Below are 18,004 nucleotides of genomic sequence, written 5' to 3' on the forward strand. Positions count from 1 at the left end.
GGGCAAGGACAGGAATTCTGGGGGAACCGGACTAGGTGCTGGCCGAAACAGCTCTTCAACGACGTTGCTCCTGCAACCTGGGACCGGGCTGACTGGCCTTTATCTTCTCTGAGGCCTGGCCCCCAGGAGACCCGCCTTAAGGAGACCCCCAGGAGACCCTCCTGGCCTTAAGGCGAGCACTCCTCCTGGGAGAAACCAGTTCCCTCTGCCTCTCTGCCCTGAGCCTCTGCAGTTCAGGAGAGGCTGAAGGGTTACTGGACCCAGGGGGAGACTCACTTGTAGGCACTGAGTCCTCAACCACCTCCGGAGCCTGAGTGGATTCACCTGGTGTCTGCTCCTGAGGATCCGGCACAGGTGCAGGCGCTTCAGAATCAAGGCCCTGCCCCAGTTCAGCCGGCCCTGGAGGCGGGGACTCCTGTGCAGGCTGCGATTCCTCCGGTTCAGCCTCTGAATCGGATTCCCAGGCCATCACACCATCCCCCCTCCCAGCCCCCCCCTCAATCGAGGGTCTGGACCTGGCTTGCTGGGGTACGCCGCATGGAAATCTCGGAGGCAGGCAGGCGCGTGGACGTTGGCTGCTGGTTGCCAGGAACGGTCCTCAGGTCCATACCCCTTCCAGTCTATGAGATACTGCAGCTTTCCCTTGCGGTATCGGGAGTCCAGAATGCGTTCCACCTCGTACTCAGGCTCCCCCTGAACCAAAACTGGCTGCGGTCATGAACGGTTCGGGTGGAACTCGTCGGGCGGGGCCACCGGACTCAGAAGGGACCTGTGGAATACCGGGTGAACCTTCAGGGTTGCGGGCAACCGGAGACGGAATGCCACAGGCGAGACCTGGTCCACGATGGGAAACGGGCCGGTGAAACGGGCGTCCAGCTTCTGCGAAGGTCGAGAGGGGTGGAGGTGGCGAGTGGAGAGCCATACCAGGTCACCGACGTGGAGTTCCGGCCCCACCTGACGGTGGCGGTCGGCCTGGGCCTTGTATGCCTCCTTGGCCTGGCACAGTTGCTCCATCAATAGCTGTTGCTGGGACTGGAGCTCTTGAAGCCACTCCGTCACTGCAGGGACCGCGGATGCCGGCAGCACATCCGGGAACAGCCGCGGATGATAACCGTAACTGGCCTGGAACAGGGTCTGCTGGGTGGATGCGTTCAACGCGTTGTTGTAGGCGAACTCCGCCAATGCTAGGTGGTCGACCCTGTCATCCTGCTGGTAACTGCAGCAACACCGGAGGTACTGCTCCAGCACCGCATCTGCCTGTTCTGTCTGGCCATCGGTCTGAGGGTGGTAGGCGGATGATAGACAGACCTCTGTCCCGAGGGTCTGGTGCAATGCTCGCCAGAAACGGGATGTGAACTGGACGCCCCGGTCGGACACCACATGCTCAGGTAGGCCATGCAGGTGGAAGACATGCTGAAGGCATAGCTGAGCGGTTGCCTTAGCTGAGGGTACGGATGGGCAGGGGGCACAGTGCACCATCTTAGTGAAATGGTCGGAGAAAACTAGGAGGCAGATACAGCCACAAGATGGGCGTAAGTCCACTACAAAGTCCAGCGAAACCGTGTGCCAAGGACGTGGTGGGACTGGCAACGGCTTAAGTAGGCCAGGGGGTCGCCCGGTAGGGCCCTTGGCTCACTGGCAGACGTCACAACCAGCGACGTAGCGAGCCACGTCAGCCTTCAGGCGGGGCCACCAAAACTCGCGGCTTACCAAATGGGTGGTCCGATACTGCCCAAAGTGTCCTGCTGCTGGGGCATCATGGGTCATCCGGAGAACCTCAGCCCACAGTGGCCCTGGCGGAATGTACAGGTGACCGTGGTGCAGCAGAAGGCCCTGATGCAAGACCAGCCCGGGATACTGGGGGCATGACCCTTTGGCCAGTTCCTGAAGTTGTTCCTGGGCCCAAGCGTCGACCCGCTGCTGTTCCCACACCCGAGCCTGCAGTGGCTCAGCCTCCTGAGTGGCCAGGAACGCAGCCGGTGGTAGGATCATGGTTGGTACTGCTTGCTGTACCGTGTCTGTGCTGTCTTCAGGTTTCCGGGACAGGGCATCTGCCTTCTGGTTTTGGGAGCTAGGGATGTAGCAGATCCGGAACTGGAACCGCGAAAAGAACAACGCCCACCGGATCTGCCTTTGGTTCAGCTTGCGGGTGGTCTGGAGGTACTCTAGGTTCCGGTGGTCGGTTCTCATCTCCACCGGGTGTCGTGCCCCCTCAAGATGGTGGCGCCAGACCTCAAAGGCCACTTTGATGGCCAGTAGTTCCCGCTCCCACACGGTATAGTTACGCTCCGCCGGAAGGAGCTGGCAGGAATAGAAGGCGCAGGGTAACAGTGGCGTGTCAGGTCCGCGCTGCTGGGACAAGACGGCACCGAGAGCCGTGCTGGAGGCGTCAGTCTCTACCACAAAAGGTCGAGAGGGATCAGGATGTTGCAAGATCGGCGCTCTCTGGAAACAGGCTTTCAACCCCTGAAACGCCTCTTCCGCCTCCTTGTCCCAGGAAAATGGCATCTTGGGGCGCAGTAGCCGGGTCAACGGGGTGGTACGATGAGCATAATCTGCAATGAAGGTCCGGTAATAGTTGGCGAACCCCAGGAATCGCTGTAGGTCCTTGCGGTTCCGAGGTGCCGCCCACTCCCGAACCGCTGCCACCTTCCCGGGATCCATCTGCACCCCATCTGGAGAGAGTCGGTGACCCAGGAAGTCCACTCACCGCTGATGGAACTCACACTTGCTGAGCTTCGCATACAGGCGGTGCTCCCGCAAACGCTGCAGCACGGTCCGGACATGACCCTCGTGGCGAGCCTGGTCACAGGAGAAAACCAGAATGTCATCCAAGTACACCACCACGTACTTGTCTAGCAGGTCCTGGAACACGTGGTTGATGTACCGTTGGAACACCGCGGGCACGTTGCACAATCCGAAGGGCATAACCAGGTATCCGAATTGCCCATACCGGGTCCCGAATGCAGTCTTCCACTCATCCCCGCCTCGGATCCGAATTAAATTGTAGGCCCCCCGGAGGTCTAGCTTGGTGAACACCTGCGCCCCTTGCACCCGCTCCAGCAACTCCGAAATAAGGGGCAAGGGGTACCGGTCTGGGATGGTAATTTTGTTCAGGGCATGACAAATCATGACAAAGGCGAAGCTCCCCACATTTCTTCTTAACGAAGAGCACTGGCGCAGTGGTAGGCGAGGTAGAAGGCCGAATGAACCCACGCTCCAGGTTCTTGTGCAGGAAGTCCTGCAACGCTTCGCGCTCTGGCTCCGTAAGAGAGTATAAGCGACTCACCGGCAGGGGCGCTCCGGGCTGGAGGTCTATTCCGCAGTCAAAAGTCCGATGCGGCGGCAGCTGGTCTGCCCCCCGTTCCTCGAACACGTCTTGGTAGTCCCGGTACTCAGTGGGGAGTGTTGATGCAGCCTCCTCAGTGGGCGCGGCTGCTAGCATCTCGGACCAAGCACGGGGACATGGGTCTGGGAAATGCACAGTCCGATTGACCCAGTCAATCTGAACATTGTGAGCCTCCAGCCAGTCCATCCCGAGCACCAGGGGGAACCGGGGCATGGAGGCAACGTCCAAAGTTCGCACCTCCCGGTGCTGCTGGAGACACAAGACCAAGGGCTGGGTCTCCCGAGTGACGGCACCCGAACGCAAGAGCCGTACATCAATTGCCTCCACCTGTACCGGTTCTAGCTTGTTCTGAAGTGGCACCTGATGATGAGCAGCAAAGGCAGCGTCCATATAGGAGCGGGTTGCCCCCGAATCTACCAGAGCGTGGGTAAGAATCCAGGGCCCACCTGGAGGGTAAAGATGTACCGGAACCATGAGATGTCGCAATTCCACTGGTGTGGGCCCCTCTTGCATGGTTTGGGACCCCAGGTTGCCAGGCCTTTCGGCTACCGAGGTTGGCGGTTTCCCTGCGGCTGGCATCTTCTCGGGACAGGACCGGGCGTAATGTCCACTCCCACCGCAGTACAGACACATGTTCCCCTCCCGACACCGCGTCTTCTCCGAGGGGGAGAGGCGAGGTCGTGCAGCCCCAAGCTGTGTTAGCTCGTCTGGCAACTCGGCTGTGGCTGTACACCTGCTGGGAACGACTGGAGCCAGGAGCCGGGAGTGCTGCCGGTCCCGGGCCTGGCGACGGTCCTCCAACCGATCGTCTATCTGCAGGCTCCGCTGAATGAGGGCGTCCATCGTGGCCAACTGATCCAGTATCTCGGCCAACAGTCCCTCAAGATACTGGTCCCGAAGTGCAGCGTCATTCCAAGACAAGTCCTGCGCCAACAGCCGAAATTCTGTGGCGTAGGTGGTGGCTGTGGACTTGTCCTGTCTCAACCGACGAATCGCCCAATTGGCTTGGCTCTCCTTCAGAGGGTTGCCGAACGCAGCCTCTAAGTGGTTACAAACCCCCACATAGTCTGTTAGCAAAGGAGAGTCTTGCCGAAGCAGCGGCAAAGCCCACTTGGCCGCCTGGTCCTTTAACAAACTGATCAAGAAGTGCACCTTGGTGCGGTCGTCAGGGAAGTTCCAGGCTCGCCCCTGAATATACAACTTGGCCTGGGCGAGGAACATGGGAAAGCTAGCCAGGTCCCCATCAAATTTCTCTGGCAAGGCCACTGGGTACTTGTCTGGAGCTGGGGCATTGGCCCCAGGAGCCGGTAGGGCATCCAACCGCTGCTGAAGCGCCGTAACCACATCGCTTAGCTGCTGAACGGTGTGGGTCAAGGCCTGGTTCTCCTGAGCTAATGCCACCAGCACAGCTGCCTGGTCAGCCATGGCCTCTGGCTCTTCCCGAACGCACCCCAACGAAGGGGGAGTGCGGGTGTGGCGGGAGCAAACTGTGCTGGTCCAGGGGGGAGGTTACCGTGGGGCGAGGTCCAGGACCTGAGTCGAGGGTCGGCAGACAGTCCTCCACAGGCAAAACGGGGTCCACAGCGAGGAGCCGGGCAAGGACAGGAATTCTGGGGGAACCGGACTAGGTGCTGGCCGAAACAGCTCTTCAACGATGTTGCTCCCGCAACCTGGGACCGGGCTGACTGGCCTTTATCTTCTCTGAGGCCAGGGGCGGTCCCGGCCCCCAGGAGACCCGCCTCTCCTGGCCTTAAGGCGAGCACTCCTCCTGGGAGAAACCAGTTCCCTCTGCCTCTCTGCCCTGAGCCTCTGCAGTTCAGGAGAGGCTGAAGGGTTACTGGACCCAGGGGGAGACTCACCTGTAGGCACTGAGTCCTCAACCACCTCCGGAGCCAGAGTGAATTCACCTGGTGCCTGCTCCTGAGGATCCGGCACAGGTGCAGGCGCTTCAGAATCAAGGCCCTGCCCCAGTTCAGCAGGCCCTGGAGGCGGGGACTCCTGTGCAGGCTGCGATTCCTCCGGTTCAGCCTCTGAATCGGATTCCCAGGCCATCAAAGGTGGGCATTGATAAAGGTAAGTACACGTAAATTGCATGTTGCTTCACCATTTTTCAAACCTCAGGGCTTGAACTTCCGTTTCTTGGAACTCCTGGAATGCTCAGCGGCAGGGAGGTCTCTCTTCAGAGTCCAACAGTAGTCAGCCATCATGACTGCGTCCCAGCGACCCTGATACCTGGTCTCCATCTCTTTCATGTCCTGATGGAATCTCTCCCCCTGCTTGTCACTCATTGAACCCACGTTCTCAGGAAACCACTCCACATGAATATAGGTAGTGCATCTTGACGCTCATGTTGCAGCCCAGGTTTCTGAAAGCAGTCAGCATGTTGTTGACAAGTTCTGCGTAGTTTCTGGCCTTATTGTTGCCCAGAAAGTTCTTCACTACCAGAACAAATGCCTTCCACGCTTCCAGTTCCACTTCGTTCATTGAGTTTCCGAACTCTGGATCTCTGATGAGCTGACGGATCTGAGGACCGTCAAAGATGCCAGCTTTCAACTTCTCCATGGTCAATCCTGGAAAAGCCTGGCACAAGTAAGTGAAGCAGTCACCATCCTTGTCCAGAGCCTTGGTGAACTGCTTGATTAAGCCGAGCTTGATGTGCAGTGGTGGGAAGAGTATTCTGTCTCTGTCCACCAGAGGGTCGTTGATGACGTTCCTTTTTCTGCAAGGCACCAATTCCTCCCGCACAGGCCAGTCCTTCTTCGTGTAATGCTGAGCACGGTCCCTACTATCCCACATGCACAGAAAACATGGGTACTTGGTGAAGCCAGACTGTTGTCCCAACAAAAAGTTCACCATCTTCAGGTCAACACAAATAAACCACTTATGCTGATCATAACCAATTTTATCCAGCACATACTTCACCGCTTCATAGTTCTCCTTCAGTGTATTCGAGTGAACCAGGGGTATAGAGGCAAACTGGTTGCCGTTGTGTAGCAGAACACATTTCAGTGATTGCTTGCTGCTGTCAATGAACAGTCTCCAATCTTTAGGTTCGTACTGTGGCACTCCAAGCTTGAGCAGAAGCTGCGCAATATCTGCACAGTACACCAAGTCCTTCTCTTCAGAGAAAAAACGGAGGTACTCTTGATGCCTGTTGTGGAAGAAGCTGGTGCGAGCACTGTCAGAGAGGAGGTTTTTTCCCTTCAATCTGGATGCCAACAGTTCGGCAGAGTCCTTTGACAAGCTGAGGTTGCGAACTAGATCATTCAACTCCTTTTGGGAAAATGGATGTGGAGCATCATCTTCAAGAACCACTTCTTCTTCATCATCTCCTTCAACACTGGAGGCATCTTCGTCACTAATGTCAGGACGTTCTCCGAAGATAGGCACTGGAATTTCATCACAATGAGCTACAGGACAATGTGCTGATTGAAGATCAGGATACTTGAGGCTGCTCCGGTTCTTTCTGTTGATCCCAGTCACATCAACAGTGCAGAAGTAGCAGTCAGTGACATGGTTTGTCGGCTCCCTCCAAACCATGGGAATTTCAAAGTTCAGACTCCTCTTGCCATTGGTCCACCCATGTAGAGTCTCAGTGCATGCCTTGCACACCATGTGTGGCGCCCAAGCTTTATCCTGGTCACAAAGTTTAATACCAAAATAACTTTATGCTTTGCCGCACCAATTTATGGAAGATTTTGAGGTTTTATGACTTCAAACTGATCCCTTTTTGACATAATCACCCAGAACTATCGGACCTGAATATTTCTTGTCATTAAAATAATCATTTCCAATCAAAACAATTATTCGACATGGCATTTTACCCCCACCAACTTCTTCTAAAATGCTCCACACAAGCGAACATGTGAACAAAAACGTAAAAAAAGACATGTGGCCATAGCTCAAAAACTTGACCTGATTGAGCAAAACCAATGTGATTTTTGGATTCAGCGCATCAGATTCGTCCTAAATCAACTGAAAAAATGCAGACAACAAATTTGTTGTTGACCAGTGATTAAAGCTGTTACGGTGGGAGACCAGTGAACTGAACTTTCCCAGGCCACCCATTAAAGCAATGCTTGGAAAACGATCTCCTGCTTCTCAATTTGCTGGGCCACCCTCAAATCATGCTAACTGATGGACAAGACTGTCTCCGAATGCATCACCAATTTGCTCTTCCCCATTTAACAGCAAGGCAAAAATTAGGCCCAGTATTTTTCCTCCATGTAGAACTCTTAAAAAATAAAACATGGCCATTTAGTAAAATTAATTGGTTTTCTATTCGCAAATTATCTTTTCCCACTTTGTTTGTAAAGTGCAGAAGGAAAGTAGATTAAATAGTTTAGCATACAGGAGAATTCAGAGCAAATTAGGCATTGAACTTTTAAATAAATGAACTTCTACCAGATTATTTATGATTCAGAGTATTATTATTATTTTAAAAAACAACCATTGCCTCTCTTTGGAAAGCAGTTCTATACTGTCATACCAGTATGTACCCATAGATCAAACACCCTAGAGATACAGAAGTCTTTGGAACAAGTCAAAATAAGGCACAGTCATTGCCATTCTTCTGTATATCTTTGAAATCGATGGTTGGGGCTGTGGCAAAAGTTTAGAGCCAAACATACTTCGTGTGAAAAATATTTATTCAGGACATTCAAAGCAGCCTTGGTCAGCAGTTGCTTCAGGATCATTCTGCAGCTTCAGAAAAACTCTTAACCTCATTCACACCCCCTCAAAACAGCTGGGGGGACACTTTTCAGAGGGGAAGAAAATGTTCACCCAAAGCACCCGGTGCCTGTCTCCTTCAGCCTGTGACCATTTGCAGATTCCGAGACTCAGTGGTTCTCCAGTCCAGAAACGGTAAGAGGAGTTAGTCTTCAGTGGTCTTTGCACTAGGTGCAAGGTTAGCATTGTTAAGTGGGCACTCTTGGTCATGCCTGGATGTCATAACTGGACAGAGTGAAAGGTGTTTAAATGTGTTGTGGGATTATTGTTTTTGTTGGTTACTATGTCATGCATTTCTGCATTTTACATTGTAAAGCCCCCTGTGATCCTTGGATGAAAGGTGGCATAGATGAAACAAACAAACAAGGTCCAAGTGCTCTGAGTCATAAGAGAACACAGCCTCCTTAACTCACAGAGATACATCTCTGTCCGTGCCACAGAGGCAGGTTTCAGTGCGGCAGTGTATGGAGAGAGCCAGGGCTGCAAGCACATGGTAGAGCAGGAAGAGTCCTGATGGATTTGGCCAGGAAGGTTTGGGCATCCTGCTCTCAAAGTGGCCAACTAGATTCCTCTGGGAAGCTCACAAGCAGAACGAGAACAGCGCTCTCCCCACTTGCAATTCCCGCTGCCTCCAACAGCGCAGGCAGAACACGGGCATCATGAGCAGGAAAGGGGAGGCTAGAGGAGCTTCAATCCAGCACACACACCCTGCCTAAACAGCAGCGCAGCAAGATTCCAGCTTTTTGCACAATCTCTCCTTCACTGGAAGCTTTTAAGCAGAGGTCGGGTGGCCATCTGTCATGGATGCTTGAGCGGAGATTCCTGCATTACAGGGGGTTGGACTAGATGACCCCAGGGGTACCTTCCAACTCCACAAATCTATGATTCTATGATATGCAACCCCCAGTCTGCAAGGCAAGTCTGGGAAATCACCACACGTGTCAGCATCCATGGCAATATGGCCCCTAGCTGGATTAAGACACTGGAGGGGAGCAGGGCTTCTCCAGAATATCCTATGCCCTTTCTCATATGGAAATGATACAGAGGAGAGCACAGAGGGGTATTTTACCAAACTGCTCAGTAGTTAGGAAACTTGCACAGACCACGTGTGTGTGTGTGTGTGTGTGTGTGTGTGCATAAATACACCCTCTACAGCCTATACACATATATACACCCTAAAATTGGACTTTATGAACTACAAAGTGATAGGAAACTGTGTTGCAGAGTGGCGGGACAACACTTCCTTGATGCAATGTTATATAACCTCCCTGAAATGAAATGGGAAAAATTAAGGAGAGTCACCAAACTGCAATCTGTAGCAAACAAGACACGCTGGGAAAAACACACAGCCCTCTAATTACTGAGGCATGGAAAACAGAGCAGAGGTTTAAAGACAAATGCTCAAAGTGGCTTAAAGGCTAAATTTTAACCTTTAAAATTAGACACATTGCTTTTAATTAATTCTTTTTGGGGGAGGGTCTTGATTAGATTGAAATTCATTGACAAATACCAATGTGATTTTGTGCAGACTTGTAAAGAGCTGCTTGCCTGGTTGCTGGCAGGGAATAAAACCACAAGGCAGGGAAGTTTTTAAAGCCTTGGGCAAGTGAGGAAAGATGTTATGAACTCATAGCTTTAGAGGTTCATTTCCGAGGCTGTGCTTTGCCCCGGCTTGGGTCATTCTCTTGTGTGCCCTTTGTAGTGAGAAATGTCACAGGAAATGCCATCCAGTTCTACACCTGTCCTGAAATAGCTGCACTGGTTCCCAATTACAACCATGAACCTTGTGACACCTTAAAGACTCCAAGATTTATTGTGCCATCAGCATTCATGGACTGGCTGTGAGAAGTGTTATCTTTAGCTGGCAGATTGTAAGGCAGAGGAACAACGGCATTCAATAGGGCCTGAAAGGCTGTGAAATGCAACCCTGCGCCATTTCTTTTAAAAGCTCCAATGTATGCAAAGGAAGACCTCTTGACCCTGACCTATGCCACCAACCCTATTCTCTTCATTGTAATTTGCTCTAATATTATATTTCTAAATTTTAGCCTGCTCTGGGACCTGGGCATAAAAAGCTGCTAAGAAATTCAATTAATCGTTGTCATCATCATTGTCTCATAGTTTCATCACCTATGTATTGGAGGAAGCTACTGATTCAGCCTTGGCTGTCTGTTTGACATGCAGTAAGCTACTCATGTACTCACTTGTTGGGGGTCATGTGGTTAGTAGCATGTATACATTTCAAAAATTAAATGAAATGAATATGATCCCAGCAATTTAGAAAAGTACTGTGCTTAGTAGGCAGCACAGATTCTTCCCGACAAAGTTTCTCAAGTGGCAGAGATGCCATTTCAGCATGTCCACACAGAGATTGGCACAAGCTCCGTGCTGACTGCTGATGGCCCAAGAAGCAAACTTTTGACATGGAATTAAAGAGCAAAAACTCCACACTCTCTGATGATATTGTGGGCAGTCCTTCCTTCCTCACTTTTGCTTTTGTGCTGCAGTTGAAAAAAAAATGATGACGAAAAGTCAACTGTGGAAAAAGCTGTCATCTGGGCAAGCCACAGCTCTGCTCACATCTTTCGAGATGTGGCAGCGCTGCAGCAGGTGACACTTCCCCAATGCATCCCAGACATGGCTGCCTCTGCCAGGGAATCTCTAGCCATTGGACAGCTAGAACAGCTCGCTCGGCTTGAATCTAGTCTGCCTACCAAACTGGCCAATGGCAGGAAGGCTTAGGGGCAGGCATCCCTCGAGCGGTGGAGCTGACTGAACTTGCAGGCTTCACTCAGGTCCGCTCCTCAGGTATATAAACAGCTATCAAACCACTTCTTTAAAAAACCATCTTTGGACCCAGCTACTATGGCCAATTATCGCTCCGTCTCAAATCTTCCATTCCTGGGCAAGGTGATTGAGAAGGTCATGGAACAACACCAGACACACCTGCAGGATGCAAACTATTTGGACCCCTTCCAGTTGGGTTTGAGGCCTCATAATGGGACTGAAACTGCCTTGGTCACACTAGTTGATGATCTCTGGCAGGCTAGGGACAGAAGTGAAAGCTGTTTTCTGACTGTGCTGGATCTCTCAGCAGCTTTCAGTACTGTCACCCATTGTATCCTCCTGGACCAACTAGACGTGCTGGGAGCTGGGGGCACTGTTATACAGTGGTTGCACTCCTTCCTCCAGAAAGCAGTGGTAAGGGATTGTGTCCAGAAAGTAGTGGTAAGGGATGAGTGGTCAGACCCCTGGGCTCTCACTTGTGGGCTGCCTCAGGGCTCCATCCTCTCCCCCTTGCTTTTAAACATCAATATGAAACCATTGAGAGAGATCATCCCAGTGGGCCAGGTGTTCACCAATATTTGGATGATACCCAGCTCTACCTCTCTTTTAAATCGGAATTAGTGAAGGAGGTGAACATCCTGTGTGGGTGTCTGGAGGTGGTTGTGGGGGTGGATGGTGGTCAACAGACTAAGGTTGAATTCCATACTGTTTCTGGGGACAGGGAATGGGATGGTGTGGGGAATTCCCTGGTCCTGAGTGAGGTAAATATGCCCATAAAGGACCAGGTGCACAGCCTAGGAGTCACTTTGGACTCACAGCTGTCCGTGGAGGCACAGGTCAATTCTGTGTCCAGGGCAGCTGTCTGGTCCAGGTCAGCTCCATCTGGTATGCCAGCTGAGACCCTCCCTGCCTCCGCCACTGTCTTGTCAGAGTGGTACATGCTCTGGTTATCTCCCACTTGGGCTACTGCAATGCACTCCATTTGGGGATACCTTTGAAGGTAACTCAGAACCTACAAATAATCCAGAATGCGGCTGCCAGATTGATGACTGGGAGTGGCCACAGGGACCATATAACACCAGTTCTAAAAAGTCAACACTGGCTCCCAGTATGTTTCTGATCCCTGTATACCTGAAGAAGCATCTTCTTTGTCGTCCAGCCCAGACACTGAGATCTGGTGCCAAGGGCCTTCTGGCACTGAGAGAAGTGAGGCTACAGAAACCAGGCAAAGGGTCTTCTCAGTAGTGGTGCCCACCCTGTGGAATGCCCTCCCGTCAGGTGTCAAGGAAATAAACTATGCCTTTTAGAAGACATCTGGAGGTACAGAGAAGTTTTTAATGCTTAATGTTTTACTGTGTTTGATGTTTTAATTTGTTGGAAGCCACCCAGAATGGCTGGAGCAACCCAGTCAACTTAGTGGTATATAAAATTATTATTATTATTATTATTATTATTATTATTATTATTATTACTATTATCAGGGGAGAACCTGACTGTCAAAGCAACATCCATATGGTGCTTGATAGTGTGCATTATTTGCCTTTAGAGTAGAAGTCATAAAACTAACTCAGATGAGACTGTGGAAATGCTGAGTCAAAACCTGGATTCAGTAAATGGGCTAGACAAGGACCAATAAACTGAAGCAGACAGCTAACAATGGATGTGCTATGGATGCAGAGTTCCCACATTCGGGGAACTGGTATTCAAGTAGTTCTAAGAAGGACCAGACACTCTCTAAATCAATAGGACCATAGCTTAGGGGTTCTCTTTGATCCAGCTTTGTCACTAGAGGCCCAGTTTGCCTCTGTGTTGTGGAATGTATCATCGTAAGTAGCAAGCCTTGATCTGTGTGCTTTTTAAAGGATCGTATATTATCCTTGGTAACCATGAGAAGTTTTGCATGACATAAATGCTATGAAATGTGCACAGGCCCATCTATGTAATATTCTTAAGCATTCTGCATCCTTTTAAAGTTGGAAATATTAAACTGCAATTGCCCCAGTGCAGCATCTCCTTGCATGCAAATGGCAATCCCAGGGCATACAAAGAGCTTCTACAGAGTTTAGGAGCTGACTGTCCCAATGAAAAATAGGTAAGTAAGCAATGTACAGTGCAAGGAGGTAATTATGCTTCTAATCACAGACCACTTATGCTTGATGGTAAGGATGATCATCAAGTCATTCACAGCACATAATGACCCACATCACTGGAAACATACCTGCCAAACCAAGTGTTCCTTGATTATGTCTGTTGATGACAGGCAGATACTTAGCACAATGGTATGTGATGCAGAGGTGAAAACGCTGGCGATTATAGCATCCTGCATGTTGAAGGGCAACATGGTATAGACCACAAAAATGATGAATAAGAAAAATGACACCTGTGCAGAAAAGACAAAGACAATACTTGTCAAAAGTAATTCTAAAAATATTTCAAGTACATGTTATCTAAAATTACAAAAGGGCTATTTTAAGTATGCACAGGATTTCTTAAAAGGATTTTTTAATGTGATCAACAGATAAACTTACACAGCCTTATCACCACCAGCTTTTTTTAAAAGTCCTGTTTGTTTCAAAAGCAAATTGCTATAGGGTATGGTTCAAGACCCATAAGCCCTCTCAGCCACACAGAACTAGCTGCACTGCTCAGCATCAAAAATCTTGTTATGCATAAATTCAGGAACAGGTTTTAAAACAGGGGTATGTTTACCAGGTTTTCTGGCTTACATGTGTTTGGGGATTTGTTTTTACTGCAGTCTGCATAGTCTGCTGATGTGCTTTAAGTTTACAAATTTATTCAGGATTTCTTTGCAGTTGAGCCATAATAACTAATCTGTGTGAACAAGAGGCTCTGTGGTAAGTGGTCCTGCTACTTAAGACTATAAGCAATCCCTTGCTGAATCAAACAATGGTCAACAGAGTCCGACTTTCATTGCAAAACTCCCAGCAACCAATCTGCTTGTGGTCCATCACAAATTTTCCAGTGGTTCACCAATAGCCCACATTCTACTTTTAGTTTTAAAGGGATGTACAATGTTGAAGAAGTATGTGATATTTAGAATGTTGTACGATGCACCCATAATCATATACATATAAATTAAAACGTCAGCAACCAGTTTGCAAAGCTGGAATTAGTCACTGTAAGTTTAGAAGATTTAGCTTTGATGTCTCAAATATTTGACAAGCAAGAAATATGCAGCAAGAAAGACAATATTCTCTTCAAATATTGAATAGCCACCCAAAAATGTGGATATGAGATATGGGGAACATTATACTTTTCAATAAGAAATGCCACTGTGTGCTAGAATTACCGTACTTTTCATCCCCAGCATTCAGCCTCATTTGGGGAGATTTGTTAATGAAAATGGGATTTCATATGTGAACTTTCTCTAATACCACGTCAAGTCTTAAAGAGAATGTAGAATATTTACTCCATCCTTCTGTTCCAGAATGAAAAACAAAACAAAAACACGTTTATTGGAATGCTGCCCCCTCACACCATTGGGGGAAGGAGTAAGGAAATGACACTTTGCACATCGCCAATGGCCTATAATTATCCAGGCGGCATACTTATTCAGAGTTAACACATTCTGCAGAATTAAAGGTGATTCACAAACAGCACTGGACAGAAATACATAGGATTTCTATTTCCATCTGTCTCAGACCGTGTTATATTAGAAGGCTGTGCAAATTCTAATGATTAAAATTCTAAATTTAGCCTAGAGTTTCTGGTTATCAGTGTCCAGCTTGTAATACGGGTATGGAGCAAAGCTCTCACCACAAGCTCAAGTGTTTTACAGTGCAATTTGATATATGTATGATCAGAAAAATCACCCCATTGGGTTCAACAGGACTCCGTTCCAGAGAAGAGTGTACATGTTTGCATTCTACTGGCCTAGGCCCTCTCAAACTAGAAGAGCCGTCTCCCTGCACCAACACCAGCCACGTGAAGCAGCCTGATCACTCCCTTTCATTGGTCGGGATATAGGACAGTTTATTTCCCATGGCAAACCTTGCTCTCTAGAATTCTTTGCTCCAGCATCTCCACTTGCAAATCCGTTTGAGCACATTGAGGCACCATCTGAATTCAGCAGGCATATAGCCTGGCAGGCTGGTGTAGTATCCTATCTCCCTTGACTTACTGGCTTGATGATTAGGCAATGTTAAGGTCTTCTTCTCCAAACTGAGAAGGAGCCATCAGAGGAGATGCCAGCATATTCTTTAGCCTGAGTAGAAACCAGTGCATGAACTTGAGGAGGATTAGAGAACTGCCAGCCATTTAATTATTACCACTTTGGACCCACTCTTACTCTCTTTATAAGTGAAACAGTCCCCCAGAACATGTTGAGTTGAAACCAACAATCACTGTTAGAGGGAGAATGCTGTTCTAAATGTTTGGGATGATGCCCACTGGATTTTCCATTTTAGAATTTCCAGAGCTACTCTCTTCAAGATTGCTAAAATCCCTTGGCCACATCTCCAGGGACAGAAAATGATGATGAGGGAATTAGTATCTGCTGTGAATCAAGCTGCTTTTGCTGTGTGGTGGTTCTCTGTGCTCAAGTGATATGGTTAAGTTGCACTGAAGTTTGGCCTTTGGAAAGTCACTGTGGACAAGACAGGCCTTGGCATGTGCTTCACCACAGAGCCCTGTCTGCTGCTGCACTCCACTCTGAAGTTAGAGGACTACCGTATAGTTGCAAATTGAGTTGTAGTCGTGCAATCTCTCTCTCTCTCTCTCTCTCTCACACACACACACACACACACACACACCGTGTGTCTTGGTCATACTGATACCCTGAAAAAATGATATTCCATTTCTCCCACCTTCATGGTTTCCCCCTTCATTTCCCCCTTTCTTTTGATAGGTGTTTCAATAAAACTTATTTTATCCACTTTCTTTTGGTTGGTAATTTCGAGGTGCCAGTAGTCTCACCTTGATGGTTAGTAATAAAACTGCACAGCTGCTGTCTCCTGGAAAAAAATGTATTTGCTAAGTGCATTCTTCTATTACACAGACCAAGGACAGACCTGCCTAAATGGGGTTCCAGCATACAATACAGATTGTGGGCCGGTGCTACTTCCCTATTATTGCTCCAACTGGCAATAATAGGTCACCTCATGAGTGGGGCTGTGTAACATGGGTGAAACTAAGAGCCTAACTAACTAACATTAGCTGATAATGGGATTGTTCCTTAGGATGTGGCACTGCCTCCTTATGGCATAGAAGACCAGCCAAATGACAATTCATAAGCCCATGAGGGAAAGTGTACACTTGTCTGGCTTTTGTCTGCAAATGTATAGCTTGCTTTATTGAAGTCTTGTTTGCCTTTTGTTCATTTATTAAAATGCTGACTGCTGTAAATGTGTTTAGAATTTTAAATACATAGTAAATATTTTTATTTTCAAACCTGCTAGAACAATACATTATGGGAGGAGGAGTGCTCAGCAAAGTGGCTCTGTACGTTCTTTCAGAGTGAAGGTTCAGGGGAGTAAGCAAGAAATTGGGACTGCCTGTAATTCCAATAGAGGCCCCTGGTGTGTAATAAAGGCAAATCTAAGATCCGGACAGGCAGTCTGCTTACAAAAAGGATCTTATTGTAGAACTGAGGAGGTTTGGCAGCTGCTTTTGCTGCTAATGGAAATGGGAACAGCAGAAAGATTTATAGCTAGAACTCCTCTTCTTGTTGCTTCTGTTTTTAGATAGGTTGCAGAGCAGCTGGCCACATTTGGATACAAATGGATGGCTGACCAGGTTTGATCCAAATCCAAAAGGTTAAAAGCTAGATGCGTTTCAGGGCTACAGACAAATATGATGGTGATTTTTGTCCCAATAGCAAGCATCATACCGCATTTTACAATTTTTTAAAAGCTATGGGAGACAGTTTGAAAATCAAGCCGCATGGCCTCCAAATAAGTGTATGGTAGCTGCAACAAAGGGATGATAAGAGAAATCAACCAGAACAGCAATACAAATGACTGCCACTCCTGTGAATTCTATAAATGAACAGGACAAATAGAACTATAAAAGGTATGGCTGGAAGAGCCCATGGAGAAAACAGGAACAGGAAAATGCTATTGGCTGTCCAACTGATTATTCACCAGGGAGTATTCACCAATTCTCCGGATAATATTTCGACACCAATTAATTTCAGCTCTGCAAACAGACATCAGAACAATGCTGTGGCTTTCCAAGAGATTGTGCAGCGTACAAGACTTCACTAAAGGATATAATTACATGTCACATATATACACATACATATACACCTGCAAACAGATTAAATGAAGGCAGTCTAGGAAACGGGATTTAGAAGTGGTGCACAGCTATGTGTTTGGCATGTGTGTGTGTGTGTGTGTACCTAACTCTTTCCCTATCCACTCCAAACCACCAGCACCCAAGCCATCCCCCACATAGGGTACCAAATGTGCCTTTGCCATTCAGTAGACCTATTTGGAGTCTCCAAGTGAAGAACTTTGGGGCAAGTATGAGCAGAAATAATGGGCAGAAATGGCAGGAAGCTCCTCATCCCCCCCCCCAGCTCTCTCCGTGCTCCTATCACCAGCCTTACAGTGCTGTCAGGATTGTGCTTGGAGAGGCAGGTTCTGATGCAGGAGGAGGAGGGATCTCCCCCCCCCCCCGACTCAAGGCCAGCTGCTTCAGAAGGAGGTGCAGGGATGCCGGCACTCCCCCCCCCCCCCAGCAGCCTTCCTGTGGAGTGCAAAGCCTCAGTGTAGCCTAAGGAGGGTTTGTGGAAGCAGAAGTGGGAGGCGGAAAAGGAGGAGGCGGCGGCAACCAAACAGAAGCCAGAACTGGAGAGTGCAGTCCTGTCACCAGAACAGGGCACTGCCTTCGCAGAATGGAGCAGACCCACCTATCCCGACTGAATGTGTGTTTGTGCGTGCATGCACACGCACCATCTCAACATTCCTGCAAGGTGAGCAAGTCTTCTGAGCTAGTGCACCCCACCTCATATATAAAAGCTTGTTGGACAGGATGTGGAAACTTGTTGGGAGATCTATGTCATTTCCATCCTGTTCTTAACTTCTCGCTCTGCTCTGGAATACCTGAACCATGACTCCTGAGCCCTGTGTCTGCTGCTGAACTTGTACCATTACTTGCTTAAATAACAACTGAATT

The 18,004-nt window shown here is 48.9% G+C and overlaps 1 protein-coding gene across 2 annotated transcripts in view; it reads right to left on the bottom strand.

The window, feature by feature from the left end:
- The window catches only part of ADCY2 (adenylate cyclase 2), a gene marked incomplete at its 5' end in the record, with an annotated part of 124,135 nt that overhangs the window by 79,352 nt on the left and 26,779 nt on the right, over window positions 1-18,004 (bottom strand). For both annotated transcript variants that reach the window (XM_081012940.1, XM_081012941.1), the window contains one exon: window positions 13,086-13,247. In XM_081012940.1, the coding sequence (XP_080869066.1) occupies window positions 13,086-13,247 (162 nt within the window). The remainder of the gene's footprint in view (window positions 1-13,085; window positions 13,248-18,004) is intronic.

The sequence above is a fragment of the Podarcis pityusensis genome, assembly GCF_964106645.2.
Source record: "Podarcis pityusensis genome assembly, chromosome: 7".
Lineage (NCBI taxonomy): Eukaryota > Metazoa > Chordata > Lepidosauria > Squamata > Lacertidae > Podarcis > Podarcis pityusensis.